General features: G+C 40.6%; 1 protein-coding gene across 1 annotated transcript in view; it reads right to left on the bottom strand.

Annotated features, from left to right (window-relative positions):
• Positions 1-482: 482 nt before the first annotated feature.
• The window catches only part of cntnap2a (contactin associated protein 2a), a 372045-nt gene continuing 352423 nt past the window's right edge, over positions 483-20104 (bottom strand). The window contains exons 23-26 of the mRNA XM_051940310.1: positions 17779-17872; positions 6337-6621; positions 4189-4260; positions 483-2977 (exon numbers count right to left, since the gene is read on the bottom strand). Of these exons, the coding sequence (XP_051796270.1) occupies positions 2778-2977; positions 4189-4260; positions 6337-6621; positions 17779-17872 (651 nt within the window). The 3' untranslated portion in view covers positions 483-2777. The remainder of the gene's footprint in view (positions 2978-4188; positions 4261-6336; positions 6622-17778; positions 17873-20104) is intronic.

Raw genomic sequence — 20104 nt, 5'->3', positions numbered from 1 at the left:
ATCTGGAGGTATTTTAGACTCTTTATTCAAAATAATTCATGTACTTCATCTCTGCTCTTCCTAATTATGCTTTTCTTTTTTTTTATTTCAATCATATGGCATTTTCACTTAAATAGTGTAAAATGAAGCAGGGAGATCCAGTCAGATTAACAGCTCTTGTAGCATCATTAGGAAGAAATGAAACAGATTTCAGTGCATCTAATTCACGCATGAATGTTGTGACGGAGTGAGATTCATAGGTGTAGATTACATTTTATTAGAGGGGACACGCGATGCTGATGTCAGACGCTTAGTTTTTCTGCACCCTGGTGAACTTTTATGTCCTGATTTGTCCCTTTTTGTGGTGAAAATGTCTAATTATTTGAAGGAAAGCACAAATAATTCAAAATATAATGGAATATACTGCAGTGAAGCACTCATGCATTCTAGATTAGACACCAAATTTGTTCTTTTTCATCAACATCATAGAAAAAAGATGGACATTAAAGATCAAACACTCTTTATTGAACTCAGTAGAACCGAAAGCAAAACATATGGGTAATGGTTTTGTCTGTCGGTGCTGATAATCCATTATAATCTTTGTTACGTTCAAACCACATATCAAGGGTGTGTTTTTATGTATAGTCTGAGGAGTTAAATTAACAAAAAATAAAAGAAAAAAAGAGAAAAAAGAAAGTAGAGCCACTTATTTGCCTGAAAGGATGTGATGTGAGGACAGAGAAAGTCTTCTTTGAGGCCTCAGTAGAAGGCAGGCTGAGCTCACCAGCTAACATAATGTCTGATAAAGTGATGTACAGTTAACACTCAACCATGAGGTGATGAGGATGATGACAATGATTTACAAAATCATTCATGGAAGAGTGCCACAGGAGCAATGTGACCACACAGATATACATTTAAAAAAAAGCAAATTCACAACAAAATAACAAAGTTGGCAGCTGGTAACAGACTAATCTGTAAACGTCACTGTAAGGTAAACATGTGGGTAAATAGAACTGACAGGAAAGCAAAAAAACATGGCTAGAAACTAGAACTTGCACATTTTTTGAATGCATGTCAACAGCGGCACTGTAGAGTGAAGCTCAGTTCACAAAGCAGCTGCCTCCTCATTCTTTGCGTGTTGCTTTGCGTGGAATTGAACGAAACAGCCTCGACCCGTGCTTTATCGAACACGCATGTTTGTGTGTGTGTGTGCGTCACAGAGGGGAGATGTAAACGCCTTGCGTGTTGTACAGCAGGCAGCTCTCCTGTGCGTCAATAAAGCTGCTCCTGCCACAAGTCTGCCTTCTTTACGATTTGAGAGAAAGTTTTTTTTTTCCACCCAAATGTTCTGAATTCAAAATCAAGCTTCGATTGAGATTTGCGGGTAACTGAACGCAGCACCATTCGAACCGGGAAACGTAAAAACACCTGAAAACTCAGATCATTTCATGCAGTAGCGGTCAAGTTTTTGTTTGTGTTAAGTAGTGCGAGGCAAGGCGAAACAGCTCAACACCTTGAAGGCACAACGGATTAACAAGCCAATTATCTTAACCTCGAGATTAACTGATTTGTTTTTGCTGTTTCATGCTGCTTCGGCCGCTTTACGCATGGAGTTGAGCGCATCAGTAAAACTCAGTAAGTTTCAGTCAAGTTGTTCCACCTCATCTCGTCTCTTCTGGCACTTGTTTCATCCAATATTTGACCTACACATAAACGCACAGATGCATGCACGCGCTGCGAACCACCAGCTCAACGTCGATCTGAGATGTACAGTTATGCGGAGCAGAAACCTCGTGAACTCAGTTGGACGTTAAACGCTAAAATCTGACGTAAGACTCAAGTGTTTGGCAAAGAAACAAACCGACCGCTCAAGTCTGAATCAGTAAAGGCTCACTGGTTTCTCCTATTCCAAATTCAAAGAAAGCTGCCGCGATGACCTGAACCAACCGTGGAGTGTCATGATTTCCCATCATGCTCTGAGAAACCCCTCTCTGCCCTTCCACAGAAAGGAATGTCCCGTACAATCGAATGTCATAAGATTTAAACATAAAACTCTGCATTTCACACATAGACAATGTAATGAACAGACGAATGATATCATTGTAATATAGATATGAAACTTCTCATTAGTGTTTATGTACCGGACTCGGCATAAATCTTTTGAGAAAAAGAGAAACTAACACAAAATACTGTATTTACAAAGTGACTTTTGGCATCCATATTCAACTCTATATTACCATAGTATAAGTGGCACCTCATTTGACGGATATGAGTGTTGACAGACTGGTGCATCCACAGCTTGAAAAACAAAGAAAGGGTTTGGCATGTTGATTTGATCGTTTTTGATATAAGATTTTTGTTAAAATATAAAATCAAAACGAAACAGGGACTGGCAATAAATCTTTGCTATCACACGACCCAGTAAGTATAATTATTTGTCATATACAGTATTCAAAGGACTCCTGAAAACTCCCAAGCACGATACAAAGAAGGACAAGCCGGTTAGTATATACACGTACAGTCTCTTATAGCTGTGCTCTGCAGAATTAGTGTCCCCTTTCTTTTTCTAATACTCTGTATATATATATATATAAAAAAACCAAAACAAACAAACAAAAAAGATTTCTGTACACGTCTTTCCCACATCCCCGCCTTCTCTCGGAGATTATTGTCCCATTAGAGTAGCCGATGCTCCGTCTCTCCTGTGATTAGTCATTTAATTAGACCCTCTCCATCTCTGTGGCAACTGATGGTCGAACAAATCGCTTCCTCCCCCAGAGTTCCGTCACCGGTCGTTAGATGAACCACTCCTTCTTTGATTCGTCGATGGTCTCCGGGTTGTCGGTGCCGATGATGGCCGTGTCTGCCGATTCCGCGGCGGATTCCCCGCTGCCCTTGGCCTCGTTGGTGTGGTAGGTGCCTTTGTGACGGAACATGTAGCGGATCAGGAACACCAGAGTACATAAGATGGTGAAGATCACCACCGCAATGATGCCTGCAGAGGAGACAGACGTCATGTATGCGTTATTGTACATTTTCAGTCACTGCTAGGACGTACCTGCAGCTAATTCTGGAAAGATTTAGAAAAACTCCTTCATACTTTTACTATTTGTAGAGTGTTTGCATCTCATTCTAGAGAACTGACAAACATCAAGAAGAAAGACATTACTCTGATTCTTAGATCCCTGCACTGGCTTCTAGTGAAATATAACATTGAATTTAAGCCTCTACTTATTATCCATAAGTGTCTAAAGGGTTTGGGCCTAAAATACATCAGAGATGTGCCTGTTGAGTACAAGTCCAGAGACAATATAATAGTGTTAAGTCATTATGCTGCTCACTGCTGGAACCTGAACTTAGATTTGCACATAATGTAGCCATTTTTAAAAATAAGCTGAGGACAGCTCTTTGGTTCACTGCTTGAAAGTAATGAGTTTTATTATGAAGCCCAGTCTAAACTGCCTGCACTTTTATTAAAGTTGTCTGCACTTTTTTCACATAATTTAAATAATTTTTTTCTGCTTTATTCTGTATTGGATTTTACATGCTTTTATTGTTGTTACCTTTCGTGTTTTTATTCAGTTTTTGTCAATCAGTTTTAATCCTTCTATAAAATATGTGTGCACTCCATACAGCCTGTCTGTGCTGTTTTGGAATGAACTGATTTAATCAAATAATTTTATTCTGCAGTACGTTGTATTTGACCTTCTTCTTCTTCTTATTATTATTATTATACTTGTCAAATATGAGAATCTGCGGCACAAAAACACACATTTTAGATATATTATCTTAGTTTCTATGAAATTTTAAAGAGATTTTTTCCATTTAGGGTTTCTTAAATTCAGACAAGTTTTTTTTTTAAAATTGGTACAAACTAAAGTGTTTTCATTTTAAAGCAATTTGTTCCTCAGATATGACAGATGTTAAACTAAATCATATAATCAACTCCTAATCTGACAAACTGAATTATCAAAATGAACAGTTGAATCATTATTTCTAACAATGTTCATTTCACATCTACTATCTGACTTATTTCTCCTTTTTTTGAGAGACTTAGTGAAGACAAAAGAGCCTCCTGGCCAGATTTAAAATCAGCGCTTCATGGCCAAATGTTCATTCCTCAAACCACCAGGCTCTGGGTTGGCATCTTTGGACAAAGCAAATCTTACAATATATTTTCCATACAGCTCTGATGTAACGACTGACCTCCAATGATGGCCGAGTCCCTGTTGACTCCATCAGGAATCACTCTCTCCTCATTGAAGGGGAACTCTGCATCTAAAAACCGAGAGGAAGAGAAGAAGAAACAATGGCTTTAAAGTTTTAACTTGCATAACAAAAGCAGCTACTCTCAGGCAATCTGTGCACAGAACAGTTCCAAACAGATAGGCAGAGTGTTAGAAGGTCAGACAAACACCAACATGTCACAGTTCTGCCTACATCACCACAGAAATGATCGTTTTTTAGCAATAAAAAGTCACTAGGAACAATTCCCTGCATAACTTCTGGTGATTTATAATGACAATGTCCGGCTTTTCAGCATTGAAGAAAAACTGAAACACACTGTAAGGCACTAATGCAGGAGGACAGATGCGGTGCTTGCTTTCTTCTATACAGCCGACAGCTTCACTGAATGCATACATGAGAAGGTCAACTAGATGGATACACATCGTCCTTTGGGGAGCTGTTTACTTTAATGCATGGCTGCATTGTTTCATGCATTTCATTAAAGATCCATCAGAGGCTAACAGGTTAATAACACCTGCTGCTTCTGTCTGCCCACTTTAATTCTCTGCGTAGAGCCATAATCTAATTGCTCGGGTTCTCCCATGATGCTCAGAAGTGGAGAGTAAATGAGCGGACGGAGAAACGCGAGGCCGAGATAAGAGGAGGGGGTGGTGAGTGAAAAGGAGAAATACGGTGCTGCTGAAACCTCCAATAACAGATTGTTTTCTTTTCCTCAATTCTTATTTCGTTTCAGGGGATGGAAATGCAGGCATGTATAATCCAGCAGTTCCGTGCACACGAAACCTGAATATACGCGTACAGTCACACAAAACATCACCCTGGAATAAGCTGGCTGTGATTTCTGCGGCTGACTGTATTACCCAGAGTCCTCCAGGGAAGTCAAGAGCATGAGTAAGAATCAAAAGTAGAAGAGGAGGACATTTTGGTATTTCAGCTGCTGGCATGTGCTTGGATATAACGTTAGAAGTAGAATGGATCTGAAAACACGAGACAAGGTGAAAGAGGAAAAATCAGGAGATGGCAAAGAAGTAATAAAACTGACAAATGGAAAAACAGGAAAAGGGGAGGAGAAAACAATCAAATAAACTACTGCAAGTCACCAAGATTACCATTAGAAATGAAGGGTTGAGGGAGGTCTGGATGAATTATAGATTAGCACCATCTATAGAAAATGTAAGGTAAAATAAATAATGGTGGAAGCGGAACTTGGAGTCCAGATCGATGGACTGGATCAATGCTGGAGTGTTCAGTGCTCCCAGAGGCATAGTTGGCACAGAGCCTGAGAAAGATGGCTGCTTCACGAATAATGTCACTCAGAATACCGAATGCAACACGAGACACACGAGTACTGAAGGCATGCCTGTGTGTGTGTACATGTGTAAGCAGACACGATGGAAACAGAGCTAGAGTGTGTTTGCATGCAAGGAATCAATTATAGTGTATGCTATGATGGAATGGTAATGTGTGTCTCTAAATATGTTGTTGTTTGTTGTGCTAGTGGCACAGCAATGCTTTAAATGCTAACAGCAGCATGTTAAAATGCTCACAAGCACATTAGCAACAACACAGTTAAAGCTGATGATGCCATAATTTCTGGAGGTATATTGCCATTCAAGAAAGCACTTGAAAAGTTAAAATTCTGACCTGTTGATATGCGATGTGAAATATATTTACTATCCATATCATGTCTCTACTAAATTTTAGGGTAATCTATCCAATATATTTCTCTCAGAGTCATCAATGTGAATGACATGGTTGGGCTTCAGGGAAAAAAGCCAGATTTAGCTTCTAGCTGGCCAAAAGCAGTTGTTACAAAGTTCCATGACACTCCATCCCATAGTTGTTGATCTCCAGAGACATGCTGTGAGCATGGCTACAGCTGCAAATATATACTAAACAAAGGTCACACTGTGTATCCCAAAAATTGGAAGAAAGTGGAGTAAACCTTTAGACTTCTCTCTGCCACACTGAACGAGAGAGGGGCACTTTCTTAGTCGTGGTTCAGATTTTTTTTAAGTTGGCTTTGCAGCATCAAAAGGCTTCTCGTATAAAGGATTTGAGGAAGAAGGATTACAGCACTGTAAGGACATCTGGTTTAATACCCACCTGTGTTGTCCAGACGCCAGGGGTCCGTTGCAGCAGACATTGGTGGGATGGTGAGTGGTGACGCCCCACAGTTGGATTCTACTAGCTTGCCCTGGTAAGACACAGGTGAGGCGGCTGCAGGCTTTTTGTCTGGCTGACCGGCTGTCGGCGTGGACTGAGCTTGCGTGACTGCTCTCAGTGCAGACTTGAGGGGGGCGGCTCCGTTGAACTGAACCCGCGAGAGACACCCGATGAAACCTGGGGTGTTGTAGCGCTCGATGAGGACGGGGTCTATGTGTCCGGTTTCTGCATGGAGACAACAAAATTGGAGAGAAGCTTAAAACCCACAATGAGAACATGAATCCTCCCAAACTGGAAGCAGGGGAGCGAGGATGAGTAGGAGGAGGAGGCAGATACACCGACTCTGACCTCTAATGTCAAATTATCGGATGAATAATGAATCCCCACCCCCACCTCTCCTCGCAGTCTCCTTGTCTGTCTTCTTCCCTGCTTTTTTGGTAGCCATTCTCCTATTCAGGGGCTGACTTTACAGCACAGCTTGTGGCTTTCATGCTGTACATTACAAAAGGAGAAAGCACTTTAGGTCTCTGGCTTCCATTGTGTTGCTTCGATGCACCATTAAAACACATTGGTCCTTCTGCTCTTAAGCAGTAATTCTGAGAAGCCTTTACCACGCTTTTGTGTAAAAGGGTAATTAGAGCCCACATGAGGTTTTATTCTTATTTTTCAAATTTTATTTGTCTCTGTCCGTCACTCCAGATCTGTATAAATGTAACAAGAAGTGAAAGAATGATCAAAAAGTACAAGACAGCTATTTTGCGTCCTGACAGACATTATTTTCACTTCTAATGATTACATTAGGGTTGACTTATTGCAATGGCAATCAGATAAACTCCAGTATATGTGTTTTAATGCAACAGTTTGTGCACTTATAGCTCTGCCTCACAGTCCACCTTGGTCTCCTTTGATTGTCGCCTGTCTTTGTTTTTCAAAGAGAATTACTTAAAGACAAACAGATGAAGCAGCGTCTGAACTGCAGGTCAGTCCAGCTGGTCAAATACACCCTGTTCACTCTGTACATTACATAAGGTGTTTGCAGGTTGCATGCAGCATATTTCCCAGAGATGACAAATATTGATTTTTTTACTAACAGTTAGTTAGAGCTGGAACGAGGTGACTGTGCAGTGGTTTGATATGGCCTGAAAACAACCTAGAAGCGTTAAATCTACTCAAAATTCTTGCTTGTTTACTTCAGGGTCACATCAATCATCACAATAAGTAATGATATAATAAACTCCAAGTCTGGCCTATTCCCACATACTTGCGTCTCCATCACTTTTAAAGTCATCACAATGATTCCCTTGCCCACCATACAACTCCTAACCTTTATACCAAATCTGGAATGATTTATATAATGGCTGACGAATTAACGTCCCCACAACATAAGCAATACAAGTACACCGACACACTCAAACACTTCAGAGAAGATATGAGAGAAGAGAAACTGCAGGCAGCGCACAGAACGATAAAAAAAATTCCTCAAACTCCTACAGTTCAGCAAACGGTGCATAAAACAAACATCTTCAGACACGCTCCTCTCCGGCACAAACCTGGACCGATTCCAAAAGAACCGTCTTTGACACTTTCACAGAGCCGCAAAACACATTACTCTTTCACATGAACTCTTGTCGAAGCCAGGTTTGAATTTTTCCGTGCACGGCTGCTCCACTGCTGCACAACGGCGCCACACCCAGAGGACAGTGTTTGGACAATCCCACATTAAAAAAGCGAACAAGGGGATGACTAGCTGGAGTTGTGTGTGTGCGCAGCGTGTGTTTATTTAATGAATCCTGTTAGGTCAAATGATGGGGCTCTGAGTATCTGGACGTGGCTTATAATGTGATTCTGTCTCCTTATTCCATTTCAGTGGGTCCAATACAAGCATGTGTGTCTGCATTCTATTGAGTCTGCTGCCTGGAATAGAGCTCAGCACTATCTGAATCTTCTTCGCATTTATCATCTGACCAGACCTCCTACAGACACTTACACTGTGTGTGCATGTGTGCTAACAGTTCTACTGAGACTTAATAAAAGGCTCTGCAGTTTCCATACACCACGTCGTGAGAGTCAGGACGAAGCACTGATGCTGTTTATATGTGTGGAAAGCTGTTCTCAAACTGAACCGCAGCTCGGCATCACCTGTCTGATGAGTCACTGGTTAACTGTTGTGCAGGAACAGACCTTCACACATAGAAAACGGTGGAACTGCGTATGAATCTGCATAGGTGTGGGGGTGTAGCAGATAGACACACAGACACAGGAGGGAAACAAGTGTCTCACAGCACTACAGTAAGCGCAGTGAGCAGATTACCGATGACAACATGGAGACAGAATATGAATATGAATACTAGTCCTCTCTCTCCTGTATGCCAGAGCATGTGTTGATCACTGCAGAGGCCTGTGAGTGAATACTAATAGGCTCTCTGTTGGGAGTACAACAGGCTGCTTTGCATATAATGCCATACGCAATGCACACAGCAAACAGCCAACACGATTATACTAGAAAGCAGCGTGTTTGTAGTTCAAGTAGCATGCATGCTACTCATAAACGTCACTGATAAGAGCCTTAATCATTTTAATGCATGTAGTACGAATGGAAGAAAAAGAGGTGGACAAAAATGCATAAAAACTTGCACTGTTCAATGCGATCCCTAGCAAAAATAGAGGAATTATGCACATTGAATTTTTACTGGATAGCACTCTGTTGTAAACCTTTTAAGTCTTATGAGGAGGAAGTTTTAACAGATAGTTTGCCCATCCTTAACAACACGCTAATATATTAACTTCAGCAAGTGATACCATCATGTTTGAGCTATTCACCACTAAACTGACCTCGTGCCTTGTAATTCCTTTTATTGCTCGCCCTAGTGGCATCTTAAGGAGCTTTTCAGACTGATCAATAAAACATGGGCACGTACACACACCAACAGTCCCCAACACAGCACTCATCTTTACAAACCAAAGGACGCTAATCCATTTGGTTTGAGACTGTAATAATGAAATGTACCATGATGTGAAGCATGGATCCAGTGTTGTGTTGTACCGTATGTGACCCAGTGACAAACCCAGCCAGACAAAGCACACACACACACACACACACACACATCACAGCAGCAACAAGGTCAGCATGTTGATCACAGAATTGCACCTTCTGATGGCGTGTCACCACGGTGACCGGTGACATCACATGAATAATTCAAAAGGTGAGGCGGCGAATAAAGCTGTGGGGAGAGGAGGACGGGTAGGTGGGGAGAGGGGGCATGTGTTTTAGGGTGATAGAACTGCATGAGGTGGGGGTGATAAAAAAAAAGAAGACAGAATAGTAGCAGCAGAAGGGGGAGGGTGTGGCAGCTTCTTTGAGAAGGAAAAGGTGAGAGACGCGAGAGGGGGATAAGAGTGGGTGAAAAAAACGAAGAGTGATAAAGAAATGGGATGACAAGGAGGGTGCTCAGATGGAGGGGTGGGGAAGAGGAGATCAAACACAGTTGCCATGGCAACAAATGGAAGCTGATTTAGGGGTGATGGAAAGAAAAAAAAAGGGGAGGGGTGGGGGTAATGAAAGTAAGATGCATTTGAGACACATCAAAAGAATATTAATATGAATCCGCCCGCAGTTAAACAAATAAGCAACATGCACAGTCACGTGCACAGCGTCTGGTTGGTGGTAACACATAGAGGGCCAGACAGAGAGAGGGAGAAGGGGGGAGGCAGACAAGCAGGCAATTAGAAAATGCTGGAGGGATAAACTGGAAAAGAGAAGTGGATATAGTGCTGCTACAATCACTTCAGATTCATGATATTAATATTCATCCTTTCATTTCTTGGTGCATGTGATCCGCTGCAAAGTTTGAGAATAAAAGAAAAAAAAGCACAACTTCCCTTCATTTGTGATTCCAGGCTTCACACACTGAACGCTGTGGTCTCCCCATGACTGTCTAGAAAAACAGCGTTGAACTGAACCAAACTGAAATGAACTGCAGTGAATGGGGAGGAGGTGTGGGGGGGTAATAGAGTGTGATGAATTAGGGAAACAACAGTGAGGGAGGCGCAGAGCAACAGAGGAAGGCAGATAAGAGCTGAAGAGGCTTTAGTGGAAAATATACATGTGCTTGTAACACCCACCCATACTAAACACACACACATACACACACAGGTGTATTTGTTAATCCTTGATCAGGATGTCGGGTTGTACACATGCCAAGCCAAGAAACACACACTGAGACGTGCTAACGAACAGACCCGGATAATAATTAACATCACCCTCTCTGTGACGATTCATTTTTCCCTCTGACTCAGACACACACCAGGGCTCGGTGTAATTTCCCTGCAATCCAATTAATCCAGCGGAGGGGGGATTGCCTTGAAAATTCAATTGCATTATTAGAAATTTGCCCCAAAGCACAAAACACGAAAGGATCCCCCTCTGCTGCAAATTTAATTTACAGTTTACCTTGAAGTGACTCACGCTGAATTGTTCAAACTAACCTGGGCGCACTCATGCATTTGCACGGACACACACAAACACAGAGACAGCGCTAGTGTTCACGCATGCAGAAAACTGTACCTGAGAGGAGTTTGTGTCTGGAAACAGTTTGTGAGGCTTCTTCTTTCACTCGTTCTTCCTCTCTGTTATGTGGATCTCCTAGCACAGCACCACATTGGCAAGCATCTCTCTCTCTTCGCATTCCTACCTCCCTCTATCTCTCTCTGCAGTGCAGTCCCACCCCCACTCTGACACAGCAGCTGGAGAAAACCTGGATCCCGGACAAACACCGGCACGGATCAGGACTCACCAGCCTGAAGTACAAGTGGTGGTAACAGCCAGGAGAGGACAGCATGATGTCATCCTTTCATACACAGACACACAAAGTAGTGAGCACTTACTTTATCTCTTTTTAAAAGGCACGCTGACATTACAGAGGTTACAGAATGACCAATCAGAGATTCTTGGAGAGAGATAAGGGAGAAAAAGTAGCCTGTGCTATCAGCTTCATCTAACATCGGGGTTCATCAGCGCTTTAATCAGAGACAGGATGTCTTGTGGCTCTCCATGCAAAGGTCACGGCACAAAAGAGAGCCATCGACAAGCTGCCGAGAAAGAGGGGAAATCGATTGAACTTCATGCTTTAGAAAATGGTCAGCAGTACACATGATAAGTTAGTTCTAAAGAATCAGCACACTCAGCTTAACTTTATTGTATAGCTCGGTGTGCTGAATCCACAAAAGCCGGAAAAATCCTCATCAGCAGGACAGCAGACGAATGAAATGATTTATTAATGCAGTGGCGTCTCAAGGAAACCTTTTTCTCAGCGTGCTGCAAGATGTCAGTTACTGTAGAAGGCGTGAATTGACCTACTTTGAGTGCTATCCTGCTTATATTTCTCTTGAAAACTTAGTTAAAACACGCAAAACTGCTCACAAAATATAAAAAATATGATCATAATTTAATAAAATAATACAAAATGAGTCATAATCAGTCTACAAGGCCATTTATGATACTGTTTTAAAGGACACTCTTATGTTTATCACAAGGCTTAATGAAATATTTGGCCCAATATTAAAATTTGAACAACATGTATACAGACAAATTTATTTATAAAAGGATTTGAGGGGATGCTCTTCCCTTTCTAGTGCCTTTACTTACCGTTTCTACTGACAAAAAACTCCAAACATGTACATATCATAAAGCACAGACGGCTTATAACGTTAATATTGAACAAATATCTATTTTAAGCTGGATTTTTACGTGACAAAATTAATGTCATGTCGATCTGAAGGATGGCATGTTGGCAGATGGACACACACTCGATCAGTCACAACATTAACAGATGAAGTGACTGACATTGATTATTGGATTACAAAGCAATGTTCTGCGGCCACGTGGCATAAAAAGGCTCCGGAGCAGCTATAGGAACATGACAAAGATGGTGATGACTCTGCCTCAGAACTCCCCAGATCCCAATCCAATCAAACATTCTTGGGATGTGACGGAATAAATCCACAGACACGCCACAGGACCCAAAGAATCCACCAGTGGCAAACATCACAGGGCAGCCTCAGAGATAGTGTATGCATTCCCTGATATATGAGAGCTGTTTAAACGTAATATTAGACTAGTGTTTCAGTGGTTAAACAGTGGTGACTTTGCTTATGGTGCCGGCAAGATTTCACTTGCACAGGCAGTTTAGATATTAACCTTATGAATAAACTTTATTTATAGGGCAGGTATCTTAATGTTTAAAAAGCACTCCACAGAAAAGGCAGTAGCTTCTCATCATAGCCTGCTGGAAAGGCTCCTCCAGGGTCAAAGTGTGTTTGAAGTGAAAAGAAAGAGCCCAATTTAAAATAAAAGCACACAAAAATGCCAAACCGGAGAAAATTGCAAATAAGAGCTATTATGCCTCAAAGTTCCTCAGAATAAAGCCATTACACCTTGAGATGGCTGTGTTACTCTTAGAGCCTGTGCAAAATAATTGGCAGCACCCACTGGGAGCGACACATTAAATGTGTGTGGACAGAGTTAACAGAAGAAGAGAGGCAGGGGGAATAAAGAATAGAAGGGAGGAATCAGAAATTCAGCGCGGTACTGATGTACATGTCCTTTACAACCAACCCTCAGGGCTACAATCATCTGTCTTTAATAGCACTTTCACAGCATCACTATTTCTATCGCTCGCTTCTCTGCCTTTGGCTCTGAATCTATTCCCTCAGATAGACACACCAACATACCGTCCACGCACACATCCGCTCGCACTGACACACAGGCTTGACAGATTTGTGGCACAGAGTTCGGGGTTAGGAGCGTGCCTGCTGCTCCGGCTGATGTATGACTCATCTCCCCCCCATCTATTCCACTGGGATGCAGAGATCCAGAGTCCTGTGCAATACATCAACACACCCACCCACCACACAAACACACACCCAGTTGTGTCATCATCGCTTTAGAGGACGTTACATTAAGTTACAGGACATTTATATCACACAGAGTTACCCGAACCATAACCACTGCTGTCCTACACATAACTTCAACCTAAGAATCCATTATTTATGTTATGGGAGCAGAGTCAGGTAATACAATGTGTAAGTGGATTCATATCTCCACGACAAAAGTGGTAAAAGTATGCATCATCATAGATACATGAAAGGAAATATGCTCTTACACCTTCACCCAAGTCTTGTTAAGCACTGATGTTAGGATACAGTTTCCTCCACATACACACAGAGCACAGTGTTAAGTTAAGGCTGCAGCAATTACTAAAGCACATAGCATGTGCCAAACCGTCCCTGCACTTCATGATCAATACTACTTCCGCACAATTACCCTTGGCAGCAAAACCTGCAAATCTCAGGACCCTGAGCCTCAGTTAGTCACACACACAGCTATCATAAAAAATACAAGTGGAAGGATGGAAATTATATCATGTCATGACAAGCAGCCTCAGGTCTGACATCAGAGGGTCAGCTTGACACTGGAAGGAAAAACTCAATACAAAACTGGCTTTTAAAACATCAGATTTTAAGGATAAAGACTTGAGTTTGGAATCCAGAACATGTCCCAGTACTAGAATTAGGAGAGTCCTGTCATCTGCTACAAGCATTTTGCCAATTTGCTAATTTATCATCAGTATACTAGATTCTAAACAGACATTTGCATTGGACTCATGGCTGCCGAATATATTGCTTCAGCATCAACATTGCGAATGTGCATGTTGGATGGTCAGATCAAAGGAAATGTGATGTGCAGTGAGGCAAATGAGCTCATACACATCACGCTACAACATGTTTATGCTGCCTGATATAAAAAGAAAACACATGCATCACATTTTCTGTGACTAATCTGCAAGAAAGTCTGTCTGATAAACACCATTTTCTCCAATTTAAGGCTTCTTGGATACACGTTACATGACAAACAAATATATAAAGGCTTCACATGTGCACAGCAGAATGAGCGAGGAGCAGGAGAGAAACACCGAGGAGTACTGGCTGTTAAGAAAAAAAGGATTTCAGTTGTACACAAGGGAACATGTCTAATTGGTGTGAACATTTAAATCGGCATTCAAAACTCGTATGATGAGCTAAAAGCCAGATCTAGCTAAAAAAAAAAAAAAACTAGTTTGGATACCTGTCAGTGTAAAACCATATGAGAAAAGTTCTAAATGTTTTTCTGGTTTCTCTATGCAGACATACTACCCAACAAAATCACTCCAGTTATTTGGTTCTTTCCAAACAGAGCTATGTCAGTTATGTAGTGAAAACAAATCTTGTATTTGCAATATGTATTACAAAATAAAAGTCACAGAAAAGCAGAAGATCACAATGTCAGCTTTTTTCTCAACCGAAGCAGTTCCTGCCATGTATACAAGCAAGGAACGTGTGCCAAAACTTGCATGTGTTTCCATTTATCATCAGTGAATTCTGCACTCATGTCCTCTTCCCACATTTTCTTATTTTGGATAGCTTGGGTCGACTGAATTAAAAGGATCACATACCAGAAATGATATGTATTAGCATGGATATGGAAAAGGTGCTTTTTGAACAGAGTCGAATGTGAAACAAATAAAATGCATGAGAAAAAAAAATCTGCAAATAATAAAAATACTTAATCATTTTAGGGGTTGATTATAGTCTCTGCAGCCCAAAGGCAAAATGTCAGCTAAAGAAGGGATGGATAAAGTGTTGTTAAACATATGGGCTGACTGATAGCAGTGTTTAGTAGAGGAACAAGTACTGCACTGATGTGAGTTTGCAGAGATATTGCCTGAAAAAACCCACATCTTGACTTTCTTTTACTAATAGTCTTGTCTGGGTATCTGTGCATGCTCACTGTACAACTCTCTAGTTTCATTGTTTGCCTATTTTGCTTCTTCCATCTTTTGCCATCTAATCCCATCCCACAATCAGCAGACTGTGAGGTGACAGAGGAGATATCGTGATCAGAGTGTGTGTGTCTGCCTGTGTGCTGTACCAAACACAGGGTCTCTTTCTCCCAGAAATAGAGTTGGAGAGCTGGGCTGTCTGACAGCCTCTCTTGTCTCTGCGGTCCAAACACAGAAATGGAACAGATCCGATGAGACGTTCAAATGCCTGGTTTGTTCTCCCTGCTTTCTTCCTCCGTCTCCCTCTTTCTGATGACAATACTTCTGTCATCCTTCTGTTCTAGTCTTCTTCAGTGTCATTATCCTTTTTCTGTCTAAATAATTTAGAGTTATGACTTTCACTACAATGTAGAATTTCAGTGCACTCAGTCTATTTATGTGTCAGGAATAAAACAAAATTGGACCTGTTTTGGTATGTAAGGTGACTTTGTCCTGTTTGTCCTGAAAACATCTGTGCCGTGTTAGTTGGATAAAGATGGAAGGCTGTGTTTTTGTGTGCATACGTGCTTGTTCATATACTTGTGTGTGTGGCTGTGTATTCCCCGGGGTTCTCGTGGTGTGTGCAGCAGTCGATACTTCTGGCTGGTAAGTGAAGTCAGCCATTACTTCAACCTCACTGACTTTCTCTGCACTCGTGGTGAAGGACAAAAGAGAGGAGGGGAAAAAGAAGGGAACAGAGAACACAATAGGACGCACAAAGGTGCAACAAGATACTATTATCCATCAAATGTACATTATGTTTTGCTACAAAAGGGAAAAAATGCACAGTCATCTAAATAGGTTAAGGCAAAAGGTTATTGATAACTGGGATAATTAGGGTTATTGGTGCCTAACGTGTTTGTCCAGATGATTTAGGCCTTTGTTAACACCCATGACCTTAGTAAGTCCAGTAGGAAAACAGAAACTGAAGACTGCAGACTAAAATGATGAACTGCACTGTAACCATTTCAACACTGCTGACACTGTTTTCTACAAGTAATGAGTCAAACTAGTGGTTGGCAAACCTGAATAGTCACATCAAAGGGAAAATCCAGAACTCTCGTTGTAATGATTTTCTAAATTGGTCCAGCACTGTGGGCATCCTTCTGAAAGCGTAATGCTGAGCTACTAGATATGAAGGTAGTGTAGCCCTCTGAATCCCAAACAGTTTACTAACCGTAGCCTCATTTTTTACCGCAATATCAAGTCCTGCACCTCTCTGGAAACAGCACAACCACGACTAGAAGCCGAGAGAACTATGAAGTGTGATTACTGTGAATTTATTGAAATGTTGACTTTACAAAAACGGAAAAATCCCAGAATCGACTCATATACAGTGTTTTTCCAGGTGCCCACAGGTGTTACCATTACTAGTAAAAAAATGACTTTCCTTAAAGTGACTTTACACACTATTTATATATTTCCCCACAGAAATTTTGCATTCATTTCCATACTAGTGTCCTCTCTGCTCTGTGCCCACACTTGGTCCAGTTCAGTTGAAAAATCTCTGAATGTTTGTCATGTTCCTGTTGATCACAGCTGAGCAACTAATGAATTCTCGGTTGTGCTGAGGAGCTCAGATTAATTTTTAATCAGAATCTGGCTATTGCAAAGCCACTTTTTTTTTAAAAAATGAGACATGTAAAATAAAGTGTCTTTAATAAAACATTACAATTTTTAAATCAGTGTTGGTTTACTTTTGCATTGGACTGCCTGTCACACATGATTATCAGAATGGAAACAGTTGGAAACAGTTGGAAAGTTAACAGTGCAACAATTGTTTCTGTTTTTACAGTTTCTGGCTGTGACAAAGGATTTGATTCTGGTGATTTGTCTTAAAGATAACATGTCTTTTAAACCTGCCAGCTGGTTCTGGGGCTCAAATGGGTACATTCTAACGCATATACATGAACAGGAAACAGCTTTTATCAATATGTTTAAAATGATCACATACATCCAAACAGACAAACACACAGATCAAATCATGCTCCAAAGTCCCCCTGCAGGCCTCTAGCATTCTCTAGTGGACAAAATGCATCAGTACAGTTTCTTTTCCAAGAGTGAAATTAGAGAAATTGTATTTTTGTGAGTGTGTTTTACCGTTTCTTGATGTCACTGTTCATTAATGTTCATTTCTGCTAGTGTTGGGGTTTCAGAATCCTGATCAAACCAAGATATATTTTATGTAAAAGGGTTTATCTTTGCATTAAATGATATAAACAGAATAGAGTTGAACTATCCAATATAAAAGAGAAAGATCTAAATACAATTACATTCAGTTTGCCTCTTTATTTGCAAATCTGCTAAAGCTCAGAACACCAGGAAGACTCTAAATATGCATTAAATCACTCGAATCTTGAACTCACTGCTCCTAAAAGCTCAATCGAACTATAACATGGCGAGGTTAGAGGGGTGAGGACACGCATGACAGTCAATATATATAATGGCAGTACGTGTTCATGCTGTACGGTATGAACTGTGTTGGAAAAAGTGAGCAGAAAAAGTTTGTACGAGGTGACACACTCACCATAGACTTTACCCAAGAACAGCGTCTTGACCATGTTGAACTGTGTGTCTGAGGCCTCTGGGAGGTTGTAGCTGACTGGAGGGTAATGATCCAACTGAGTCCACATAGAGAGAGACAGAGAGAGAGAGAGAGAGAGATGGGGACATAATATATTAGCATCTGCATTTTAAAGGGAGTCGAAAACTCCTGACCACAGCGTTTTCAAAAGACTCAGGGTAAGACCTGCATCAGCACATTAAGCAAAGTGCACAGGATGATGAAGAAAAGATGGTAATTCATTGCTGCCAGGCGATGCAAAGCCACAACACAGCATAATCAGAAGCTCAATGGCTCCCTCTTGTGATTGTCAAATGGCAGGGAAGCTGCAAATAGATGAGTTGGGGGAAATCACTCATATTCTTAAACTGCCCATAAATTGATCAGAATCCATGACAGCAATTTTCATTAATCACAATTAGTTCAGTAAATATCAATAAAGAAAATGAAACCAAATCCAGCCACTAGACAATCTGGACGGAAAAGGACTTCCAGAATGCATGTTTTCAAATATGAATCCAAGTTTATTCCTTACCTTTTTCACCTTGAGCCTTATAGAGCTGCTTTAATATACAATATTTGGCTGTTTGTGCCATATATTGTTTATGTCAAGTCATGAAATGCCATTTAGAATACCTGTGCATATGCCAAATTCACTTTTAACCTTCCTGTTGTCCTCATTTAGGGGAACCAAAAATATTCTTTCCTTGTCTAAAAAAAAAAAATCAAAAATCAAAGAAAGTCAGCAAAAAATCCCCCAAATTGATAAAAACTTGCAAAATTTTCAGGAAGAAAATTTCTTAAAAGTTTCCCTTAAAAGTTCTATTTAAAAATAGAAATATATATTTTTTTAAAAAGTAAAAAAAAAGTACTGTAAATATTTTCAGAAAATGAATACAAATCTTCTAGAAAAAAATCCTAAAAATATCTAAAGTGATTCCATATATATCAATAAAAGTGCTAATATTTTCTTTAACAACATTTGAAAAAAACTCAACCAAAATCCAGCAAGTTTTGCTGGATTTTGGTTGCTTTTTTCCCCGAATGTTCTTAAAGAAATATTTTTTCTAACATTTCTTTTTTCCACCAAAAAATTTTCAAAAATTTCCCCTAAAATGTTGAAAATGTGGAAGTTTTCACTGTGAAAATATATATGTTTTTTTAAAAACACATTTTCAGACTTTAAAACGGGTCAATTTGACCCGCAGTACGAGGGTTAAGGATTCAGACGACATTAAAATGCTCTCCAAAGAATGAAGAATGAATTGAATTGCAAAAATGATTCCAAAGCAGAAAATGTGCCGGTATCAACTAAAATCCACTTGTGTTACATCTTTTTTCGTCTTCTCTGTGAACTGCAGCATAAGTTACTGCACAGGGAGTAACTTCTATGGTGTTCAACACACCAACCAACCACATCTATCCTGTGCAACAAATGTATGAAATCTGTTCCAAAACACTTCATCATGGTGGATGGTTTCACAGACCAAATGATTAAAGAAAACTTCTTATCTATAAAGCTGTTACTTTTGTTTTTCCTCCTTTTGTGTAGCCGAGCTACTCGTGGCTGAAAGCAAACTGAAAAGGGATTTATCCACAAATATCCCGCACACAAAAAACCCCTTCTTCATCAGCATTTGAGATAAATGATCACACATTAATTAACAACACGGAATTTCTAATGTCTGCCGTGGGTTCAAAGCCATTCCCGATTTTAAAGCAGAGAGAGAGAGAGAGAGAGAACAAGCATCCTGTTTACAAAGACGAGCACTAGTGGAGATGTGGGAGCAGAGAGGGTGATGGAGGGAGGGAATACACGACTTTAATATCCCTGCAACATAATTAACTTGTTATTGCTGTTTCAGTGAAGTTTCTAATTAGCTTGAAGGCTGCAGCCGGCGCTATTGACGAGAATAATTTCAACCCCACAAATTGGTTTCTGTGTGTTCTAGAAATAAAAGATGGTTCCGTCTTTCCTTCTCCCTGCCCACAGGAGAACTGTATCTCGGCGCACAACCGGTCTGCAGAAAGCGTACCCATGGGCCGAGCCAGAGGAGGGAGGTTGATGGAAAACAATGACTTTTGTTACCGTGTGTTTTACTGGAAATTTGTTCTATTGACGTGCTGAATAGCTGTCATGGCCTGTTAGCTGGGAGCGGAGCTGGACTGCCACTAAAGGGCCAAGATTAATGTGTGTGTGTGTAGTAGCTCTTGTTTACAGTTTTGAATCAGTAGAGTCCTCCTATACAGAAAATTCTCTCCCTACTTCCCCTCCAGACTCTTCTCTTCC

This window comes from Acanthochromis polyacanthus, chromosome 20 (genome assembly GCF_021347895.1).
Source record: "Acanthochromis polyacanthus isolate Apoly-LR-REF ecotype Palm Island chromosome 20, KAUST_Apoly_ChrSc, whole genome shotgun sequence".
Taxonomy (NCBI): domain Eukaryota; kingdom Metazoa; phylum Chordata; class Actinopteri; family Pomacentridae; genus Acanthochromis; species Acanthochromis polyacanthus.
Note: the sequence above shows the minus strand (reverse complement) of the source record. Positions and strands in the feature narration are given on the sequence as shown.